The sequence below is a fragment of the Amphiprion ocellaris genome, chromosome 6 (assembly GCF_022539595.1).
Source record: "Amphiprion ocellaris isolate individual 3 ecotype Okinawa chromosome 6, ASM2253959v1, whole genome shotgun sequence".
NCBI classification, from domain to species: Eukaryota; Metazoa; Chordata; class Actinopteri; family Pomacentridae; genus Amphiprion; species Amphiprion ocellaris.
The window spans coordinates 19,042,421-19,063,843 of NC_072771.1; the positions used below are offsets into that span (position 1 = coordinate 19,042,421).

At 41.8% G+C, this 21,423-nt stretch overlaps 1 protein-coding gene across 5 annotated transcripts; it reads left to right on the forward strand.

The window, feature by feature from the left end:
• The first annotated feature begins 99 nt into the window (after positions 1–99).
• On the forward strand, positions 100–20,217 carry LOC111580367 (rabphilin-3A-like). 5 transcript variants are annotated; one of them, XM_035956266.2, is made up of 19 exons: positions 100–381; positions 11,271–11,360; positions 11,478–11,489; positions 11,731–11,856; positions 12,004–12,133; positions 12,289–12,372; positions 12,461–12,629; positions 12,759–12,803; positions 14,110–14,292; positions 14,414–14,596; positions 16,292–16,371; positions 16,515–16,589; positions 16,828–16,937; positions 17,055–17,181; positions 17,274–17,333; positions 17,465–17,619; positions 17,712–17,793; positions 17,916–18,012; positions 18,113–20,217. In XM_035956266.2, exons 2-19 carry the CDS (start codon positions 11,287–11,289, stop codon positions 18,241–18,243), a joined length of 1,923 nt encoding a protein of 640 aa, XP_035812159.2. In that variant the 5' UTR covers positions 100–381; positions 11,271–11,286; the 3' UTR covers positions 18,244–20,217. The 5 variants fall into 5 exon arrangements, with proteins under 5 accessions (XP_035812159.2, XP_054867612.1, XP_023143856.2 ...); XM_023288088.3 differs by having other exon boundaries at positions 101–381; positions 17,274–17,330; XM_055011637.1 differs by lacking the exon at positions 11,478–11,489.
• Positions 20,218–21,423: the final 1,206 nt, after the last annotated feature.

Consider the following 21,423-nt stretch of genomic DNA (forward strand, 5'->3'; position numbering starts at 1 on the left):
GGATGATGAGACAAATTTAGACACTATGTTACAGAGACAATTGGATCAGGTGATGACTGCCCACTTGAGCATCAGTGTTATCACTTCAGATCCAGGGGTTTCCTTCCCAGGGTACCAAGGGCTTTCCATCCTCCGCGCAGGGTAGGAGACGAGTTCCCATACATTGTAGTGATCCGTTGTGCCTCAAGCAAAAGACTCCTCCAGGCAAAAAGAAAAAAAAGAACGAAAAAAAGAGAGAAGGGTTTGGTGACAGGCACCATGCGCAATGACTAACTCAGTGGACGGATCCAAGCGCTGCACAGAAATTTAGTCCGCATCATTCCCTGACAGCTCCGAGAGAGGGAGAGAGCGGAGAGAGGGAGCCAGGGACTGGATTCTCAGGTAGGATTCTTTGCGATCTCCTTCGAAGGATTTTTCAAACATTGCATCCTCACCCTAAAATCGCTCTGAGGTTAGTGCATTCGGCCGGTGACTCAGTGTTTTATAATTTCTCATTTACAAGTTGAATGAATGCAGCATTTCATTCAGAAGAGAGATGGGTGATCTCTTAGGAGGGAACATGTTTCATTGCCTGTTTTTATTAATCTGATGGAACACATTTCAATGTCTTTATGAGTCAGATACTTACTGAGTCATTTGAGTGAAAAGAGAAGATTGAGGATTGTGTGCAGTGCACTCAGTATGCATGAAGCTGCTGCTAATTAACCTATGTGAGGTGCCAATTAGGCTATGTAAATGAACATTTGATTGATTCTTTTGTTTTAGGGGAAACATGTCTCTCTGAAAACATTGCTCTGCAGCAGAATGCGTGCAGAGGTGTTGATACAGATTGCCTCCATGTTTTAAATTGTTGCACTGATTTACAGCAGCATGCTAATGGACTAAGTTTATTCACAAGTGGCTGATAAATATAACTCTTGGTGGAGCTCAGTGCGTTACATCTTAATCCCCTTCAAGAATAATTAATACAAGACCGGCTGGCTGCACTACTTCAAGACGAGTGCTTCCTTGTTGCAGATCTGATATAAGAAAACAGACCTGGTAAGTCATGTGGGAGATTGTGTGGTTGCAGTCCCTGGGCGTTGCTGCAGGATTTTTTGGAGCGCACACTGGGGCTTGTTGTGCCTGCAGACTGGGAGGAAAAACATCAGTGATGCCTCCGAATGCTGATGTGGGCAGGGCAGCTCTCAACTCCAGCTGTGCCGCTGGACAGGTGATTCAGTTGCCTACTTGTTGTGATGTTATCTTATCCTGCACCCTGGGGTTGATACACTTGGAGGGTCAAAGCAGCATGTGTGTGTGCTGTAAACAGACTTACTGGACCAAACGCTTCATTGCTTCTGGTGTTAATATGGAAAGAGGGCATGAAAAAAGGAGCTGGGAATCTGCCTCCCAGTTCCACCATCTCCAACTCCTCCTACAGAACCTGAAGCTGGGGGATTAAATGGGGGAGGGGAGAAAAGACTGAATGAACAGTCTGCGAGATATCTGCAGCTGCCTCCTCTCACATGAGCAACCACGGTAGTGATTGGACGACACCCTTCTGCTGGTACTCCTCTCTCTGTATTTTTCTGTGCCCCTGCTAGCCTGTGATTGTTTTCCATACAGGGGTAGAATGGGAATGGGCAGGGGAGAAGCATCAGGAAAGAGAGAAACAAGGTTTGCCAGGTCTGGTCACATTAAACATGAGGAAATGAAGGATGGAGAGGAAACATGGGTGTTTAGGGGAAAGGTGGAAAAAGATGGAGGAATGAAGTAAGTGCTTCGCACACTAACTGCATTATTTAAAGCTAAAGGATACACGCTGACTGTACCCACAATCCCATGTCTTCAGCTTGTCTTCCTCTCTCACCCTGCTGTGCTTTCAGCTATGTCAGTTGCAACAATAACCTGTTCTGCATGGGTTTTGAAATTTGGCACAGGTATTAGTCTACTACAAACACACAGACTAGTGGACACACACATGCGCGTGCACGCACGCACACACACACACACACAGCGTTTAATCACTGATTCTCATCTTCTGATCTTGCTGTTACCATGGCCACAGTTGGTAAAGGTGCATGGCATGTTCTTCTGTGCTCTTCACAATCCACACATGGAGCTTTGAACCTAAATGCTAAATACCTGCAGGCTTTTGCGTTCTGTTATTGAGCATATCTTTCAATTTGTTGGAGGAAATACATTATTGTGCCGTCTGTGGCCGAGCTTCAGAAGGGAGTGGCTTCATCTTCAAATTCTCATCAGAGCGGTGGATGAGAATCGATTCCGTGGGCTCTCTGAAACTAGTGAGTAGATCTGTCTAAACAGTGTTGACATATTGGAACAGACAGAGGTAATTAATGTGGCCTTTACGGAAAATTTCCCCAAGAGAACAAGGAGTTAAATATCCAAAACAGAACTGGGCTGTGTCTGAATCTGTACCGTGAACACCAGTCTATTTATAGTATAAGCAACACTTTTCAGCTTCCCAGTACATATTTAGGATCTCCTACACTTATATTTAGCTGAGTATAATCACCACTGCGCATATACTGTAACTGTAGTAATTGTCTTGCCCCATAGGTACAGAGTGACGCCTAAATATATTTTGTATTTCAGCTCTTTTTTCCTCTCAAAGTTTGGACTAAAGCTTATTTTTCAGTGTTGCAGTGTTTCAAGACAGGAAGGATTTGCCAACAGAGATCTGCTAAAAACACCCAGGGGCATTGTACCTGCTTTTGCTAGTAGGACAAGAGGGAGAGTCAGATATCCTGCAGCTGAACAGTGCCAGATCTTCAAAGCATCAGAGCAACAAAGAGACACAGTCATGACCATCACAGACAGAGCTTGTTAGATCTGACTTATTTCTTTAGATGTAGTGTATCTCAGCAGACCACCAGCTGCAGGTTTCCTCTGGTTTGTGGTGAATAGATGCATAGTGTCTTTACGACGGACCTTTACTGCACTGATTTAATGCCCCTGTCTGGTGGTACTTGTTTCCCCAAGATAAGATGGGAAGAAATTGAAGGAGCATGACTGGCCAATGCATCAGCAGCAAGTTCTCAAAGTCCCACCTCTTACCTCAGGGGCTTACAGGGATGAATCACCATCAGTCCAGCAAATTTGACACTTACTGCAGGTTGTTGCTGGAGTGCAATTAATTGAGTGCTCCGTGTCCTATAGCTGTTTACTGACGTAGTTCTAAAAGAAGCGCAGAATGATTACTTGGAATGAGACCTATTGGAGATGGACTTCTAATTCTGTATGAGCTGTGTTGATTTAAGAATGAAAAACACAGCACACACCCCATTTAGGTCTACTGGCCAGGGCCAAGAGTTATAGCAGGGTAACAGCGTGGTACCTTGTTGGTCACGGGATGGTCTTTCCTGTTTGTTCTCCAGCGATGCGGGACCTGGAGCCATGCCTGCCAAGAGGGTGTAGATGTGTGTATTTAAAACGGTACAACACTCTCACATTTGAGAGGTGAAGAGTCCTCGCAGATGGTTCCACAGATGGTCCCTGTCAACGCCATTGTCTGAGTGAAAACATGGGTAATTTGTCAATGCTGCAGACCGAAAAGACTAACATCCACACTGTTACCCAAAACAGATTTCCTCAGTCTGTCTGTCCCTCTGTGATCGTTTTCTCCCCCAAATCCACTGCTCTGTACATGAAGTTTGATAGAGGTCAGTATGGCACATAAAGCGGGCACTAATGCCTTAAAGAGGGGACTTACACAGAGTGAAAGGCAATGGGGGTGGGAGTTGTAAATAATTAAAAAATGCTGAGTGATGTGTTCCTCTTGCAGTGGAGGGCTTTGTGGTGCAGTGCTTTGCAATCTTTCTCCGGTCCAAGCTCTCAGTGTGTTGCTATGCTGGCATCTCACAGTCCTCTGGAGGATGGATGGAGTTGTGCCATGCAACTGGGAGTGGGTGGCTACCTCGTGTTTTTCGGTGCTTCCTACCCCGTCTCTGCACTCGGCCTGTATGACGAACATGAGGCATCGCAAGCCGAATCCTGTCAAGTTAGTTACTTAAGACCAAATGATCAGGAGATTTTGAAACAGTGTGCAGTGCCAAGGAAATGTAATTTAACTCATAATATTGTGATTACTTTCTTTTGATTAAATCAGAATAATTTCTGCAAATTTTTAATGGCGGTAATAATTGTATATAAAGCATGCATCTTAAAAGATAGATTTGGTGCATATTTTGAATTCAAACATGCTTTGATGAAAGAGCTAAAGCTTGCAATTCTATTACCAACATGTTGACATTTAAAGCTGGGGTAGGCAGTGTTTTTTGGCCAAAAATTGGACACAAACCTTTCAATTCAATTCAGTTCATTTCATTTTTGTTTATATAGCACCAATTACAGGTCAAATTGTCTCAAGACGCTTTACAGAACCCATATGCCTTTCACCATATTGCATTGTTAAGGGTTCTCGGAGAGGAAACTGGATTTTATGCAGCTCCTCTTAGCTCTCTTTCCAGCTTCTAGAAAATCTAACTTGTGATCAGAGATTTCAGCCAATCACAGGGCTTCACCCAGATTGGGTGAGATTATATAAATAGAACAAAGTCTGCAGTGAGAAGAGGATATGGTATCATGGAGGGTTACTTTTGATTGGGAGTCTTTAATGTTTTAGCATGTTACCATGTTAGCACTGAATTCAAAATGAAGCTGAAGCTAATGAAAATGTCATTAGTTTGGGAATAACCTAAAGTGTTGGACAAATTAAAATTTTGGCCTAAGGCTGGCACAAGTTAGGTGGGATTATTGCAGTTGTCTTGACAGTCCATCCAATAGTTGTTGAGACTTTCACTCAGGACCACAAATGTGAACCTCATGGGTGCTCTGAATGAGAACTCAGGGTACTGCTGAAGGATCAATTGGTAAGAATAAATGTCCTTAAAAAATCATGACGACGTTAAGAAATTTCAGTGGATGTGTGAAAATTTTGAACTGCTGGTGGTAAAAGGTCAAAGGTCAAGTGATCATCAAATCAGAGATCATGAATGTTTATAGCCTTCAATCAAATAGTTTTTATTTCATGCTTTTATTGCAATATAGTCATGATTTAGTACATGATTATATTCTCAGTTAAAAGCTTAGTAATTAGTTTTCTCCAAGCCCACAATGATGTCCTCAATGTCTTGTTTTGTCCACAGCCCAAAATATGTAGTTTGCTGTCATAAGGAGTAAATAAAAAAAAAAAACAGGAAATATTGTAATTTAAGAAGTGGAGACTTAAAAAAATCCAACTTTATCTGAACAATCAATTGTCAAATGCAGCATTCTACAACGTTTTTAGCTGCTTGAATCAAAAAGAAAACTTGTAGGGTTCTCATAGTTCATGACTAACTTACAAGAAAAGTTCATCTGATGGAACATACTCTGATTCAAGGGTTCTTGGATACACTTAGTTTCTTTTTTTAACTTTATTTAGAAGACACTGAAGCTGACCATTTAAATCAACACCACAAAACTCTGTACGAGTGCAAAGCCAGATCTGAATGCCATCCAAAACAAGAAACAAATCTGGATGCCTCTGACAGTGTTCCACCATATGAGGAAGCTACAAAACAGCTTTTTCCAAATGGCATTCATTTGGCGAAAATTGTTGTATTTTTTTTCCTACTGCAATATGTATATCGCAGAAAAACCAAATGTCGCAAAGCCAGTTTTTCCCAATGACATGCAGCCCAACATGGAATTATAATTTCTTGTTATTTTCTTTCTGTTATTATCACTGTGTGAATAAACCAAAGTGGTGGACCAGCTGACAAGCACACAAACATTGCCATCATGGGAAGCTGCTAACTTGGCTAAAATGTAGCACTGTGGCTCCCAAACTACAATCTGTAGAGTTATGATTCCATAGTGTGAGTGAACTGAGCACAATCTTTCCCCTTACTTTGGGTTGCATGTCTTCATACACACAACCTTTGAATTGTTAGTGATTATTTTATAGCTAAAGTTGATTACCACTCGTAACCCTTTCCAATCATGCTTGTGTTTATATCCTGGTCAGCTGTATGGTGGTGCTTCTTATAAGAATGTCCATTTTACTGTCTATAAAAATGTTTCCACAGACCTTGAGTTTCTGCCAACCAGCAGCCCACATGTGTCACCACAGACTGTGAAGGAGCAGCTGGTTGTACTTTTTGATGACATGTAGCCTACGCGTGAGTCAAAGTATTGTCAACTAGTTCATGTTCTGCAGAAAATTTAAGTGAAGGACTGGGGATGACTCATAAAAGGGGTTTTGCTTCTACGGTCATCGTTTTCCATGAGTGAAAGTTAGGGTTTTTTAAATTTATGGCCATCACATTTAGCATTTAATTCTGATTGTTGAAGAATCGTGCTTATATTTGTAACTAACATGTTGAATTCTAAGTTTATATAGTAGCGTGATTTGACGTTATGTCGAGGAATTACGGCTAATGTAGCTGTATATTTATGATTTTTACTGCCGTAACAGTGCCTTTCTTCTGTCCAAAACGTTCCATCCTGGTAATTTTGGGATTTTGATTGGGTCTCAAATAAATCTGTGTTTGTGAAGAGGAGAATTAAAAGAAAAAATGCATGATATTCCAGATCACCACAGGACTTGAGCTGAAACTGTAGACCAGCCAAGACTCTCCTGTCTGAGGATCTCAGGCTGTGTTCTGTTTCATAATACATAAAACAATCTGAGCTACTGCCAGGCCAGATGGCAGGGGAAGAAAAATTAAGAACTATAATAAAATATGTTTGGTTCCTTCTTCTTAAACTCTGCTTTCATATTTTTTTTAGCAGTTTTTTTTGTTGTGTTTTGCATGTCATGATTTTTTTAAACTGTTCACTGTACTGTAAAAAGAGAAGACGACACAGTATCACATAAATTTTTTTTCAAACATTCATTATTCACTATATTTATTGCAGATGAAACCTTCTTTGTGCAGCCATGTTGGTCATAGTTCCCCTACATGAGGATATATAGTCACACAAGGCAGTAAAAGCCTAGTAATGCTTTCTTTAAAGCACATGTTGGAAGCAAGCTAGTTTCCTGCAGCATTGTGAAAAAATGAGTATGGGTTGCAAGGTTACTGTGTCTTTAATGGGAAAAAAGCACACAGTGCGTTATAGCTTATGAAACATTGATGGTCATGTCAACCTGAAAAACTGTGTATGGTTTCACCAGGATTATTTAATCACTGGTAGTGTGGATATGCTGTGTTGACATGAATATCAACTCTGGCATCTAGTTAGCATCAGCACCTTGGAAAATGGTTTGGAAGAAAGTGCTGATCTGAACCTACAGGGATGCTGCTTTGGAAGGGGTTGTTGGTTGTTCCTGTTGGTGGCTATAGCACAGCTTTAAGATGACCTCCACTATACATAAGTAAGTTTTGTAGCAAGGCATCAAAGTATCAATGGAGGCCTGATGAAAGACAAATTAAGTGAAACCAAGTATGGGACTTTGCATTGATCTCCGATTCTCATTAACCCATTTTAGACATGTCCTTCTTTGAGGCTAGCGAGGGAATTGTTGGCCTGGAATTCAAGTGCAGTAGTGTTTAATGTCATTATTTTCGATATGTCTACACGTAGGACACATAGTGGGCTATTAAAAAATAGACAAATGGTGCTGTTGCCATTTAAATATGTTATCAAGTACAGAAATCAACAACGTTACATTGTATTCTTCAGGGATTGTCTTTGAATACAATAATAATTGCTTTGAAGACTACATTTAGCTGCTATTGTCACAATCAGTTAAACTTCTTGGTTTTAATGATGGCTGGAGATGGATGTTTTCAAATCTGTGTACTAATTGACTTAATGTTAGAGCACAAATTACTTAATAATAAAATGGAAACATTGGAGCAGAACCTTGCTTTTGTTTTATGTTGATGTCAATGGAGATGACTTCCCTCAGTCCACCATTTAATGTCTTAGTGCTCTTTCTGTAATGATCCATGCTGGATCAATCCATCAAATCAATCAATGCCTCGCTGCCTTGGTGCCACTCTGCCTGCTTTCTACACCATGCGCCAAAATCTTGAAAAAAAGAAAAAAAAACATAGCAAGGTGCTTTTCTTCCAGTCAGTTTCTTTTCCAGTCATATGTTCTGCAATAATGAGTCATGCACCTACTATTGAAAGTCATATAACAACATTCGTCTGTCTAAGTGCCTGATGAGACTTAAAGCTCATGCTTAGCATTCACTCCAAACATCCAAGGAGAATGGATGGCTGTGTGGCTAAAACGGATGGATGATGTGTAGGATTTGCTCTGGGAGTTGTGTATCCATACATCCCTGAAGATGTACAGATGCAGATTCATATTGACTATTCCCTTCTGGCCCCGAGGAGGAGACACCGGTTTCTAAATTGGTCCTCTCCACCCCCATATGAGATTCTGTGTGGAGAGAGATCCTGCTGCGTGGATGACTTATGATGATCAGGCAGATGACTATCTTGAGTCGTTTCGCTCCCTCTGGTCTTTTCCTGTTGTCATCTCACACATGATCTGTTACTAAGCTATGCCGGGTGTATCTGCAGACGCTGTTGTGTATTGTGGTTGCTTGCGTGGCTCCCTGGCATCATGTATGAGAGCGTCATCGCGGAGGCTCAATGACATTTTGGAAAATAAAAAAATAATGAAAACACAGTAGAATATGTCCCCAGAGAAGAATCCACCACCTGACTGAGTCATCTCTTTTATGGGAGGAAACCAAGTACATGATGACTGTCAGAGTCACAAATGACGCAGATTTGTTGCATTTATAACCTCGGCAGCACACAGGATGGAGGGCAACGGTGATGTCATGACTGCAGAATAATGAGGCCCAGTGTGACATTTTGGGCAGAGCAGCCCATGATAATTGGCCTTAGGAACAGTTTTCAATATGTGCGATTGAAATCTTCTGAGGTGTAAACCCTCTCTGACTACAGCAGATGAAACCAAGCAGTACTTTCCAACACCTTTACTGACAGCTCTTTATGAGACAAGTGTGTATGTGATCCTTCCTGAATGCTAACTGGATTGTCACCTCAGCAAAGAGTCCACTTCAGTGATGCAGTAACATCTATCCCAGCAGAGAGCTCAGGCTTGTCTGACTCAGTGATTACCTTACCCAAGTCTGAATGCCGCCTCCCATCTGTCTCCTTCCATCCACCTCTCCAGGAGAGTAACGTTAGACAAAGGTGGCATAACTCACTTTGGCAAGTGAAGGAAAGATATGCTTGAGAGCCTCAGTGTATATAATACATACTGTACAGTCGGAGTAATGTCTGATCTGTCACGCTGCTGCAGAAAAAGTGGAAAAAGACAAATGCTCCCTGAAGACTGTGTTTGCCTCTGTTGGCTGGATGCGGCGGCAGCATCAGAGGGAAAAGCCCACACCCAGTGTCTATTGATAGCACAGTGAATTTGTTCCTTTTCTGTGAGTCCCGCAGGCAGGCAGACAGCAGATTACACCTCAAAAGGTATGTAGCCTGACGTTACGCAGCATAATGCGAGCAGCTGAATGAGGGAGACAATGGCGCACCCCTCCCTTTCACGTTCTCCAGGGCTCTATAGTGCTCAATTTTACTGCTGTGAATTGCTGAAGACAAGTGAAACTTATCGATTTTTTTTGGCTTTCGTCATTACCATTATACATTCCTTGCTACCACTCTCACTAATACAGTATCTATACTTGACTCATCCTGAGTCATCACGGTTCTTGATACTTGCAGCTCCAGTGAAGCTTTTAGTTCCTCTTGTTGCTCCTGTTTGAGGCCCGCTGGTCTGCGCTGAATGCTGGCACTTCCCCCTCAGGGCATACAGTGGCCTGTGGTTGCAGGATCCCTCCATGTATTGTCTGCCAGAGACTTGAACCAGCACTAAGGTAGTCGCATAGAGCAACACACACACAGACACACACACGCTTGACAGACTTGCCCATCGGCACTTGCCTCAGTGATTCCTGTTAACGTCTTTGTGTCATCTTTAGCATGTCACTTGGAGATTGAATTACATTGCTGGTGTATCATATGGATATGGCGCTCACAGCTTCCCACGTTTCATCATTAGCACTTGGCTCTGTTCGCAGCCTGTTGTTTTTTTGCACTATGTAATCAAACAAAAACTGTCATGTACTTTAAATACAGTCCTCCTGAGTGACACTGACTCGCTTCTGGCCTATAAACAAGCCAGCTCCAGTTTCACCACATGGAGTATCAGCAACCTCCATCACACCCCGTAGTTCCCAACCCCACTCCCAGTTCCACCAACATCTTCTGAAAAAGTCTAGAATTGTAAAAAAAATATCAGTCCATGGCCAAATCAGAAATGGTGGAGACAAACTCTTAGCCATAGTCACTGTGTTATAGCATAACCAAGCTGCTCCTTCTGCATGGACACATCTGTCTCTTTCAAATGCGTGCCCTCGCAAACTGGAAGCAATTCATTCAGTTTTACTTACAGCTGCTCAATTAATTGACCTTACTACCCCCAATTTGCGCTGCCTTATCTCTACGGCCCTCAACGCTGAAGGCGCACATAAATTCAAACGACCTGGACCACCCACTTCAGCATCATTTCACTCCAGTTACTAATGCACAGGAAGACTTGCTTTGTCTTAAGCTTTGTTCGATTGGCTGTATGCACACGAAGCAAATCTGCTCCAATTTGAACCGCTATATGTCAGCATGGTTTGGGCTTTTATTTTGCAAACCTGTTCTGTCTCTGCAATGTTTTCTTGTATCCATTTATTATTTGAGTATGTCGGTGGAAGGAATTTGTTGATACAGGCTCGGGGAGAGGAGGTGGCACTGATTAGGCTGTAAAATTGGCTCTATTAATTGCACTTTCTCTCCCAGTGAAAGTTGCTCTATCTTTCAGCGTTTTTATGCATATTCACAGAAGGGATGTAAATGAAGAAGGGAAAAAAGTGATTTTCGAGAAATAATTCTTGATTTTTGTTGATTCTCGTGGTTGTTTGGCTCACGATGGTCACCAGTATTTCCTTTTATTCAACCCTGTGGCAATTAAAGGAAGAGTATCTGGTGACTTTCCAGTTTAATGTTGGCAGTGTCCCTGCTCGCACATTTGGAGAAAATGTCCTTTTTGATGAGAGAGCAATCCATGGTAGCAATTAAGTAAATGCTGATTTAGGGTAAAGGATAGCTAAGCGTGGACTTAAGACACATAACTAGAACTCTAAATACAGAGTAGGCTTATATTTTAAAGCTTGTTTGACTGCTTCATGCTGAATTCATGTCATTCTTGTGTCTTTGTGTTTATCCACCTTGCAGACTGCAGTAGTGCAGCATGACAGACACGGTGATGAGCAGCAGCTCGGGTCGCTGGGGGTCCAACGACAGGCAAAGGACCATGCATGCGGGGTAAGTGTGACTGTCATTCTTGTCTTGGTAATCTTTTCTCATGGCAACATCTACCGTTAACTGTGCCCTCCTCCTCTGTTTCCCCTGCACCTCTGTTACATGCGATCTGTGACACAGTGATAAAGAGCAGTAAGTAGATAAACTCCCCCCTTATCTGCATTTCCACTCCGTAACTGTTCTGAAAGCAGCGTAATGTGCTGATGCAGTAAATGTATGCTCATTCATTCATTCATTGTGTTTGCTCTGTGTGTTCAAACCCTGAATGTTAAGTCTGTGTGTGTGCGTGTGTGTGTCTGTGCACACGTGTGATTTAAGCAGTAAAATCAATCATATAATGTACCCTTAACTGGAGAATATGTTTGGCTGACAGGGGCACCTGGACCATGCAGCAAGGCCCTGGTCCTGGTCCAGATTTGACGGATGAAGAAAAAGAGATTATAAACAGTGTGATTGCCCGAGCTGAGAAAATGGAGGCCATGGAGCAGGAAAGAATTGGGTGAGAGTTTGTAAAACACGCAGTGATTTCTCTGAAAGGTGTAAATTAAAATAAAATCACCTGCTGAGATTGATGAAGTGCATAAATTTGGACCAGGGATAATTAACGGTGACCTTTTAAGTAAGACTTCACTCTGTGCTGCTGCAGGCGCTTGATAAACCGCCTGGACGACATGAAGAAGACTGTGTGTGGAGACGGAGTGTCCCGCTGTTTGCTGTGTGGGGAGCAGCTGGGTACACCCGAGGTCAGCTCGGTGGTGTGTGAGGACTGCAAAAAGGTAGATAATGAGCCAACAAATTATTACAAACAACCCAGGCTTTTAACGCAATTCACACCAAAGTTGAAAGAACACAGTTGTTTATGAGCTGTGCATTCGTGATAACATTGTCGATGGCGAGCAGCTGGAAATCTTTATTTTCTCCTGTTGTGTAGAACATGTGCACCAAGTGTGGTACACAGTGTGGCAGTCGGCCACGTGCAGTGTGGCTCTGCAAGATCTGCAGAGAACAGCGAGAGGTGAGTGCTGTACATCAGTTGAAAAGGGTTAAGTCAACAGTCTGGTGGAAAGTCTGTGACACAAACATTTTTTTGTGTGTGTTTTCAGGTATGGAAGAGGTCCGGTGCCTGGTTCTTTAAAGGTTTTCCTAAGCATTTCCTGCCATCGCCCATGCCATTATCTAAACCAAATGAGATAGTTACCCAGGAGGCAGCAGAACCCCAGAGACCTGCAGCCTCTCAGCCCAAGGAGGCAGTAGCCCAACCACAGCCACCAGGTATATACACCTCCAGTCTCTTTTTCAGTCATTATTTCTATTAGGCAACTTGCAGGCCCATTTTCAAAACCTTTTTTGACTTGTTAGATTGCTTTTATAAACAGTCGCTTTACGTTATGTCTCTCTTAGGTCAGAATCAGAGTCAGGCTCCTGCCTCTGAGCATCAAGTTTCAGGCAAGTTTTCAATATATAGAAACCTTTTAAAATAAGGGATCTACCTGAACAGCCTGTGAGGTTTTCACTTCTCAGTAGTCCTGAGTGTTGTTCTTTGAAGTGAAACTGATATTTGATACGTCTTCATATTTTTTGTGTGAGGAAATAAACTAGATACTAAAGCTTTTGGGCGTATTTTTCTATTTTTGAAAATAGGATATCTTCAAAAAGGGATAAAACCATTTTTGGATGTGAAGACTGTGTCTAAGCTCCAAGCCTCTGGGTGGGCGTTTTCCTCATAGCTTCCCAACAACTCAAAGTTAAGTTAATAGACATGCTGACTAAAAAGCGCCTTACTGTGTAGTCTACAAAAAAGTTTTTTCCCTTTTTGAACAAGTGCCCGTAGCACTGTCTATTATTGATGGAAGCTAACTCTTTACAACATTAAACATTTGAAGTTTGCAAAGCTAGCAAAACAGGCTTTTCATTGTTATTTCAGCAAGGGCTGAGTCACTGTCAGTTCCTACACATTCATAACGTGAGATGCAGTGATGAAGCATGTCAGTAAGGCATGGAACTGCATTGCATTTTACAATTTATGTGATACCATGAACTATTTTAGGTGGAGACAAATGCAAAAAACACCAATCAAATTGCCAATACCAACATTGCCAGTTAGTACAAGTTCCTTTAACTAAAGACCTATACAAGGCAAGTTTTCTTCTTGTTGGCAATTACAGTTCTTTTTATTTTTGCAACTAATATTAGGTTCAGTTCAACTTAAAATGTTTCTAAGCACCGCCTCTTCGGTCTCTTTAGATCAGGAAGCCCGATCATGCAGCCCCACCTCTCATTGCTCTTTTCCCAGCCATCAAACCTTTTATCTGCTTCCCAAATTTGGCAGTGCCGCCCACTGTTGCAGAGGAGGGAGATGCAGGGCTCAATTAAGCTGACGGAAGTTGCATGCTGTGGCCTGGAATGAGCCTCCAGGTGGTGCTGGCATGATGGGTCACACCGCATCATTTCACACTTTCAGCGTGATTACCTGTGCAGGGTGATTTCCCCATAAAAGAGAGGGGTAGTGCTAGCAGGCAAACTAAGTAGCTGCTGCATGTACAGTCGCCGGCTGCCACAGCTTGTTGTAGTGTATGTAGGTCAATGCCTTTGCAACGAAAAAGCTGCAACATCAAAAGTATCCGGAGAGACTAGGGAGTATTACACATTCCACTGCAGTAAAAGCCTGAAGTAGTGTGATTATGTATTTCTCCCTTATGCATAGTGTGCGTCTCTGTGTTTACCATATTATGCTACTCACGCTCATTTTTAGGACCAGAGCCACAGGGCCGTGCTGGTTACCCACCTGTGGCCCCTAAACCGGTTTTGCGCATGGCCACAGGCGGGGCCGGTTCTGAGGAGGCTGGGCAGGGCAGCCCAGTGGTGATGAAGAAGATGGTACCTGTCCAGAGCTCCAGACCACAGCCTGCTGCATCGGCCGCCGTGACCCAGCAGGGTGAGAAACAGCTCGGCCACAATGTCCCTTTACTCACGTCCTTATAGAGAGTCCCTGCCATTAACTAAATATTGCAGTAGTGTCACTTTGCGCAGTCTCACATGACTGCCTGTGGTTGTAGGTCCAGTGGCAGGAGATGCAGGTGCCTACTCTTCTGTTGCAGCCCCTCCAGAGCAGAGAGCGCCTCCTGCAGTAAGAGAGGACAGGAGGCAGCCAGCTGCCTACAGCACTCCTCCTGCCCGACAGCAACCTCCCCCAGCCGAGGAGGAGGAGGAGGCCAACGACTATGACTCTGACGAAGCCAGTGAGTGCACCATCTGCTCAACCTTCTCATCCTTCTCATAGGTGGATGATAGTGTCTAGTGTGATTCCACTTTGTGTACAGTTTTGACATTTGGGTTTCCTTTCCTCTCATTTCATGTAAAAAAAAAAAAAAAAAAAAGCACCAGATAGAGTGTCGTTTTTCATTGATTGGCAAAAACTGTAACATATTTCCATGCAGCTTACAGTATTTGGTGTTGATGTCTTTAATTTGGCAACATCTCTCTTCCCCTCAGGGATTCTGAGTCATACTGTGTCAATGCTTAATTTCTGCCTTTTAATTTCTGCCTTTTAGTTTTCTTGTAATAATTCATCTGCAATTCATCCATAAATTGCCCAATAGTTCCAGCAAACAGCAAATGTAATTCTGGCAGCGTCTATTGAGCTGGGAAGAAAATGACGAATGAGAAGCACCATATGTAATTGAAATATGAAAATCAGTAGCTAAAGCAGAGGAGGATGTGACTAACTGAATCAGTAGTGAAGCATAATCTGTGTAATTTTTTTCTTCTCACATATCCCATTTTCATGATGAGAATGGTTCCATGCCATTCATGTTTTTAGCCGGCAGCACCAAACGGCCTTTATTCTGTCTCCGGGGAACTGAGTTTTAATTTATTTTATTGAGGTCCGGGACTATGAAGCTGTGCAAATAATTTGAAATACAACTGGCCTAACAAGTTATAGATTCCCCCTGTGTTGAATCAAGCCCCTGGAGTAACATGGCAAAAATAGCAAATGGTTTTATGTGCCTATTCTCTGTAGAGTTGTAATGGTGAGAACAGCTAGATCCTGTGGTTTCAGTAACCCAGCTGGTTACAGTCTCTTCACTATTGACTGTTTAAATGACTTAGGTGTTTAGGCTTGATGTCAATAAATAGACATTATAGTTTGCTGCTGCTTTGTACATCTGACTAAGTGTGTTTTGATTTGCAAAAGTCAATGAAATACATATGTCTGACCATTCAGTGCCTATTTATAGTGATGTAATTGGAATGATTATATAGCTGTGTTGTCCTGCTTCCCAGTTGCTGAGTGAATCACTAAGGTGGTCCAGCATTTTGGCTCAGACTAAAATATCCCAACACTATTAGATGGATTGCCATGACTAATTGTCCAGGCATCCCTTCGAAATGTAAAAACACTGATGATCTGCTGCTTTTTTTTTTCATCTAGCAGCATCATCAGATCGGCATTTCACTTCATCTGGGTCTGTACAAGTTAATGGTTGTACAAGAAACATGTACAAATGACATTTAATTAGTCTGTCCCCCAACAGCCATGCGAGGCAATGAAACTCCTCCAAAGAAAATCTGTGTGGGCAGCATCTGTTTTTAGTTTTTTCTTACCCAGAACTTTATTTTCTGAATGTCCCCCTCTGATACTGGAGTGTTTATTTGGTTTCTTTTATATCACATGCCCCTGCTTTTTAATAAGATTTTCCTACTGCTTACTTAAAGTAAACAGAAGCCTGTGAATGTTTCATGAGTGAAAGTCGAGGCAATTTGTCCATCTTTTCATCCATTCTGGAATGATTGTCATTTTTACTTTAACTTGCAAAATGAGTGTTATTTAATTACAAGGGAATCTTTCCCTATATTTATACTTTTAATTATTCAAGAGCAGACTTGCTGTCTCCCTGTAGCCCAACGTAATAACTGGTCTGGGTCTCTTTCAGCCACTCTGGGCTCTCTAGAGTTCAGTCTTCACTACGAACAGGAAAGCAACAGCCTCCACTGTAGCATCCTCAAAGCAAAGGTACCACTATTCTCCTCATTCTCCCACACAAAGGGACAATTACAATCAAGTGGTTTATGTTAAAAAGCTCCTGAATGGCACTTTAGCTTAATTGCTCTCTGCTGTTTGTGATGTGATGAACGTGGCGCTTTGTGTCTCCTCAGGGACTGAAGCCCATGGACTCAAATGGACTGGCAGATCCTTATGTCAAGCTCCATCTGCTACCGGGGGCTAGCAAGGTAGAAGGCCTCTCCTACATTTAGCTTTTACTTCTTTTAAAAGATTCATTACCTTAATATCATGCTATGCAAAAAGAAAGAGGGAAGGGTGGTGATTTTAGACCCACTTGGTTTGATGAGGAGGAACCTCTCTGCTAGCTCAAGCCTGACATCTTGTGGCTTGAATTGACAAATCATAAGATCGGCTTCTATTTTGAAAGTGATGTATCATTGTCCTGGTTTACATTGCATCCAACAGTCTAACAAGTTGCGCACAAAGACACTGAGAAACACCCGCAACCCCGTGTGGAACGAGATGCTCACCTATCACGGCCTGACGGAGGAGGACATGCAGCGTAAGACCCTCAGGTGGATAGTGTGCCTCAGGCAAATCACTCACTTAGCAGCAACAGTCTTGTATTCAAAACTTAATCTGCCCTTATTTGACAGGTCTGTAGAATCAAGATTCTCTCCTGTTTTCCGCAGGCTCTCTGTCTGCGATGAAGACAAGTTTGGGCACAATGAGTTTATTGGGGAAACCCGAGTGGCGCTGAAGAAACTGAAGATGAACCAGAAGAAAAACTTCAACGTGTGTCTAGAGAGAGTTGTGCCTGTGAGTGCAATTTGCTGACAGTCAAGCAACGCTCTGTTCTGCTCGTCTGAATCTCTGTCTGACCCGCTGTAATCTCGTCTCCCTCCTCACAGACGAAGAGAACTGCAACAGCCGGAGCAGCCAGAGGCATCGCTCTCTACGAAGATGAGGCAGTGCTTTTATTTCTAAGCATGTCTAAACGTGACAGATTCCTCCAGAAGTTCATGCAGCTCTCATCATGAAGCCTCCTGAACTCTTTTTTTTCTCCTCCCCCACCCTCTCACCCTTCTCTGCTCTGTCTCAGCCGGGGAAAGAAGGCTCAGAGGTGGAAGAGCGGGGCCGGATTCTGATCTCCCTCATGTACAGCACCCAGCTGAACCGGCTCATCGTGGGTGTTGTGCGCTGTGTCCACCTGGCTGCCATGGATGCCAATGGCTACTCTGACCCATATGTCAAAATGTAGGTGAAGCAGATTGTAAAAGTGCATCAGCCTGTGAATGAATAACTCTAGAAATGGCACAAGTTCAATCCTATACATGCCCAATTCACAGATGTCTGAAGCCTGACATGGGGAAGAAGGGCAAGTGCAAAACACAAATCAAGAAGAGGACTTTAAACCCAGAGTTTAATGAGGTTTGTAAAAGAGTTTAAGGTGAAACACTGCAATTAACATCCCCTATTTATTGTCAAACCATTGCACTCAATTCAGAAATTAAGTGGTTTTGGAAATTCTGAATATCTCAATCAAATTTCAGGAATTCAGCTACGACATCAAACACAGTGAACTGGCCAAGAAGACGTTAGATATATCCGTGTGGGATTATGATATCGGCAAGTCCAATGACTACATAGGTAAGTATTTGATTATTCGCGTTGCTTTGATGCAATAAAAATAACTGAAATTCTTACCGACTCACCACCTGCCGCTCACACGCCCCTTCCTTCCTGACAGGTGGGTGTCAACTGGGAATCACTGCCAAAGGAGAGAGGCTGAAACACTGGTACGAGTGTTTGAAGAACAAGGACAAGAAGATTGAGCGCTGGCACACCTTGTATAATGAGAATCATGTGGCTAGTGATTAACCCCTTGCCCATCCACTGTATACCGCATGAGCTAAAACCTATCCGCCCTGATCTGTTTGCATTCATCTCCTGATGCACTTTCCTCCCCATTTTCTTCTTTTTATTTAGTCTTCACACATGTGTCCTTGGTGTACTCTTCTTTCTTGTTTTCCTACTAACAATTTCTCTGCCTGTGCTGATACTTAACCTGCCTCTGGCACAAATCGCAGTGCAAATGAATTAGAAATTTCATTAATGTAACCAAGATGTCTGTCAACAAACAGCTGCACAAAAGGCTGTCATGCCTGTCAGTGATGATATATAGTGTGCTCAACTTGACACATTGTACGCTAAAGAAAATGAAGTTTGAATTGCACTGGCACAGAGCAAGTAAAGCAATATGTTATTACATCTGAGGTCAAACCCATCGTTCAAGCTCATGGAAGCCCTGATTGAGCCTCATGCCTGAGATTCATTTGACCATAAGGGTATTACTTATACTTTCTCATGTGGTTACATCATGCTGTTGTGTTGAACTGTATAAGCATGCCAAGCCACACACGCAAGACAACATGCAGCTGCTCCTTCATATACTTCGACTGTCCTGAACATACTGTAAATTTCCATGAAGAAAATGTTTACATATTGATACATTGCTCAGGTTAGGATAGACATCTGATCCTGCAGATGATTCATAAGTCAGTGGACCATGAGCTAAATGAAACCTTAATCAGTTGCTGTTAATTTGTGATTTAAAATTAGAGCACACCTAGTTTAGCAGGAGTTTTTACATATGGTTATCCCAACTGTGAATTTTAAGTTTGTGGGAAGTATTAACTATGTGTTTAGAGAAACTAAAAAGTTAACCACGATGCTTAGTTTTTAGTTGATTTCTTCGTTGCGGTGAGATTTGGCAGGAAGAAAACGGAGTCTCGTCCTGCTACCTCTACTCCTCTGAAGCTCGCGGGTCACTCGGACACCTCAGAGGCTTTCTACTGCAGTGTTTACACTGAATGCACACGGTCAGGTCTCCTACAGGTTTCCCTTACAAAATTTGCTGCTCCGTTTAACAAGGAGAGAAAGTGGAAGCGGTTATGTCATAAGTATGTGCAGCTTTACCTGCATGCACTGTGCTGTGACTCTCATGTGCCTGGGGCAATCATGGCCCGCTTTTACCCCACCGCACTCCTTTGCACAAAGCAGGGCCCTTTTCCCTCTGCCACACCCCAGTCATTCAAGGCTTTAGTGTGCGTTTGTTCACTAATCACAGCAAACCAAGGAAAGCACACCTTACAAAGTGGAATGACCTCAATTTATACAGCTGTCTGCAAGTTATTCCAACGTCAAAGACGAAAACAAAAGATCCTATGCATGAAATGTCTTGTGGTTCAAGATATATATACTTTGTAAGAAATTAATGCTATTGTAATTCCATTAATGTTTACACTTCTTCCCCATAACATTCCTGTTAATACTTTATATACAAGAGGCCATATTCTGCATGACTATGATGACTATGGTGTAATCTGAATAAACTGGTTTGCTAGCGTCCACAAGATAGACTAATAATCACTGAGCACATTAACTTTGTCCAACTCTATCAGTAGCAGACTGAGATTAGTCTCAATCGTTGAATGAGATGTCCTGTACATACACATTCAGATCTTTCAGTGTCTTGTTTTCTCTGTAAAGCCTCTCTGCCCCCATGTGGCAAATATTCAAACACCAGTCCTGCATTGTGCTACTTCAGCTATATGGCGGTCATCACATGATGATCGACAATTGTTGTTTAAAAAAGCAAACGAGCTTCTCTCTGAGCTAAACCATAGCTGTCTTCTACTTGATTCTGCCAGTTCAGTGGAATGTTTCTTCTTTAATCGCTGTATTTGTAAATAGATAGTGCATGCAACGAAAATATGTATGTTTGCAAATAACTTTGCATGTAAAGATTTTGCAGAGCGTTTACACAGATCAATAAAATCTAATGAAAAATGACCAGCCTCTAGTGTGTTGAGCTCATTGAGGATTACCACAGAAGATGAAATCAGAGGAAAATGGACAGCTTATTCAGTAGTGTATGGACAGCAGATATGGTTCAGTATAATGTTGGGATATTTCTCCATTATCTGCTACTTTACACGTACACTTTACTCCAATTCAGAGGTAAATATTGACACTTTTTCCTCCATTGCAATTACTGTTATTCACCAGTTACTTTGCATATTCAAATGTCAAGTCAAAGTCAGCTTTATTGTCAGTTCGTCAATAAGTATTACATATCAAGGATCAAAATTACGTTACTCTCTCTTCATGCAACAGTAGACATTAAATAAACACTTACAGGGTTCTGAAATAAAAACAATATAAATTTTAAAATACAATGTACAAAATAAGATTTAAAAAGCCAAAAACTAAGTAAATTAAAGTAACAATTAAACTAAGAACAAAGGAAAGAAAATTATAACTAAACAAAAACTAAGAACAAAGAAAAGCAGAACTGAGTGAAATGTAAACATGACCATGACATAAAGTGGCATGGCAGATATTGTGTAGAATATTCAAAACAGTGTAAATATTCACATTAAGAATACAAAGTATAAGGATGTATTCATATTGGAAAGTCCTGCAGTGATGTCTTTTTTTTTTTTTAGATACGTAAGGATATAAAATATTGATCCCAACAGTAAATGAAGCCATTAAAATCAGTTTCACCTTTACCAGCTGCAACATTTGATTGATGAATACATGAACGCCTCAATAATTCTAATTAAATAATTTAATATCATTCAGCATAAACAGTACTTTTACCTAGATCACCTGTATATTCTGACACTCATATTTTTGTACATTGACTTAAGTAGCATACAACATTTAATGCAGGACTTGGAACAGAGCATCTCAACATTGTAGTAATTACAGGATTTGAGTATTTCTTCCACCACTGACGCACTTAGGCTAGTAAGTAAGATCATGGTAGTGAAATTAATTAGTGTTGCAACAGTAGTCAACATTAACTGCTGATTCATCGAACGTCTGTTAAATCAAATTGTAGAACTGTAGTTGTCTGAAAATTACATTAACCAGAATGTGCCCTCATATTTATGATATGATCCATTTTTCATCATATATTTGAAAAAGTTTGGCTGTATTTTATAGTAATTAATTACAGTCTATAGAGTGCAAACTCGTGAGTGCTTGGAT

Bases quoted from the DNA above. Each gene is read 5' to 3' on its own strand.
- LOC111580367 (XM_035956266.2), top strand. From the start codon at position 11,287: ATGACAGACACGGTGATGAGCAGCAGCTCGGGTCGCTGGGGGTCCAAC. The intron at 16,590-16,827 runs GTAGAAGGCCTC...TGCATCCAACAG, and splicing joins TGCTACCGGGGGCTAGCAAG to TCTAACAAGTTGCGCACAAA. The intron at 17,334-17,464 runs GTGCTTTTATTT...GCTCTGTCTCAG, and splicing joins CTCTCTACGAAGATGAGGCA to CCGGGGAAAGAAGGCTCAGA.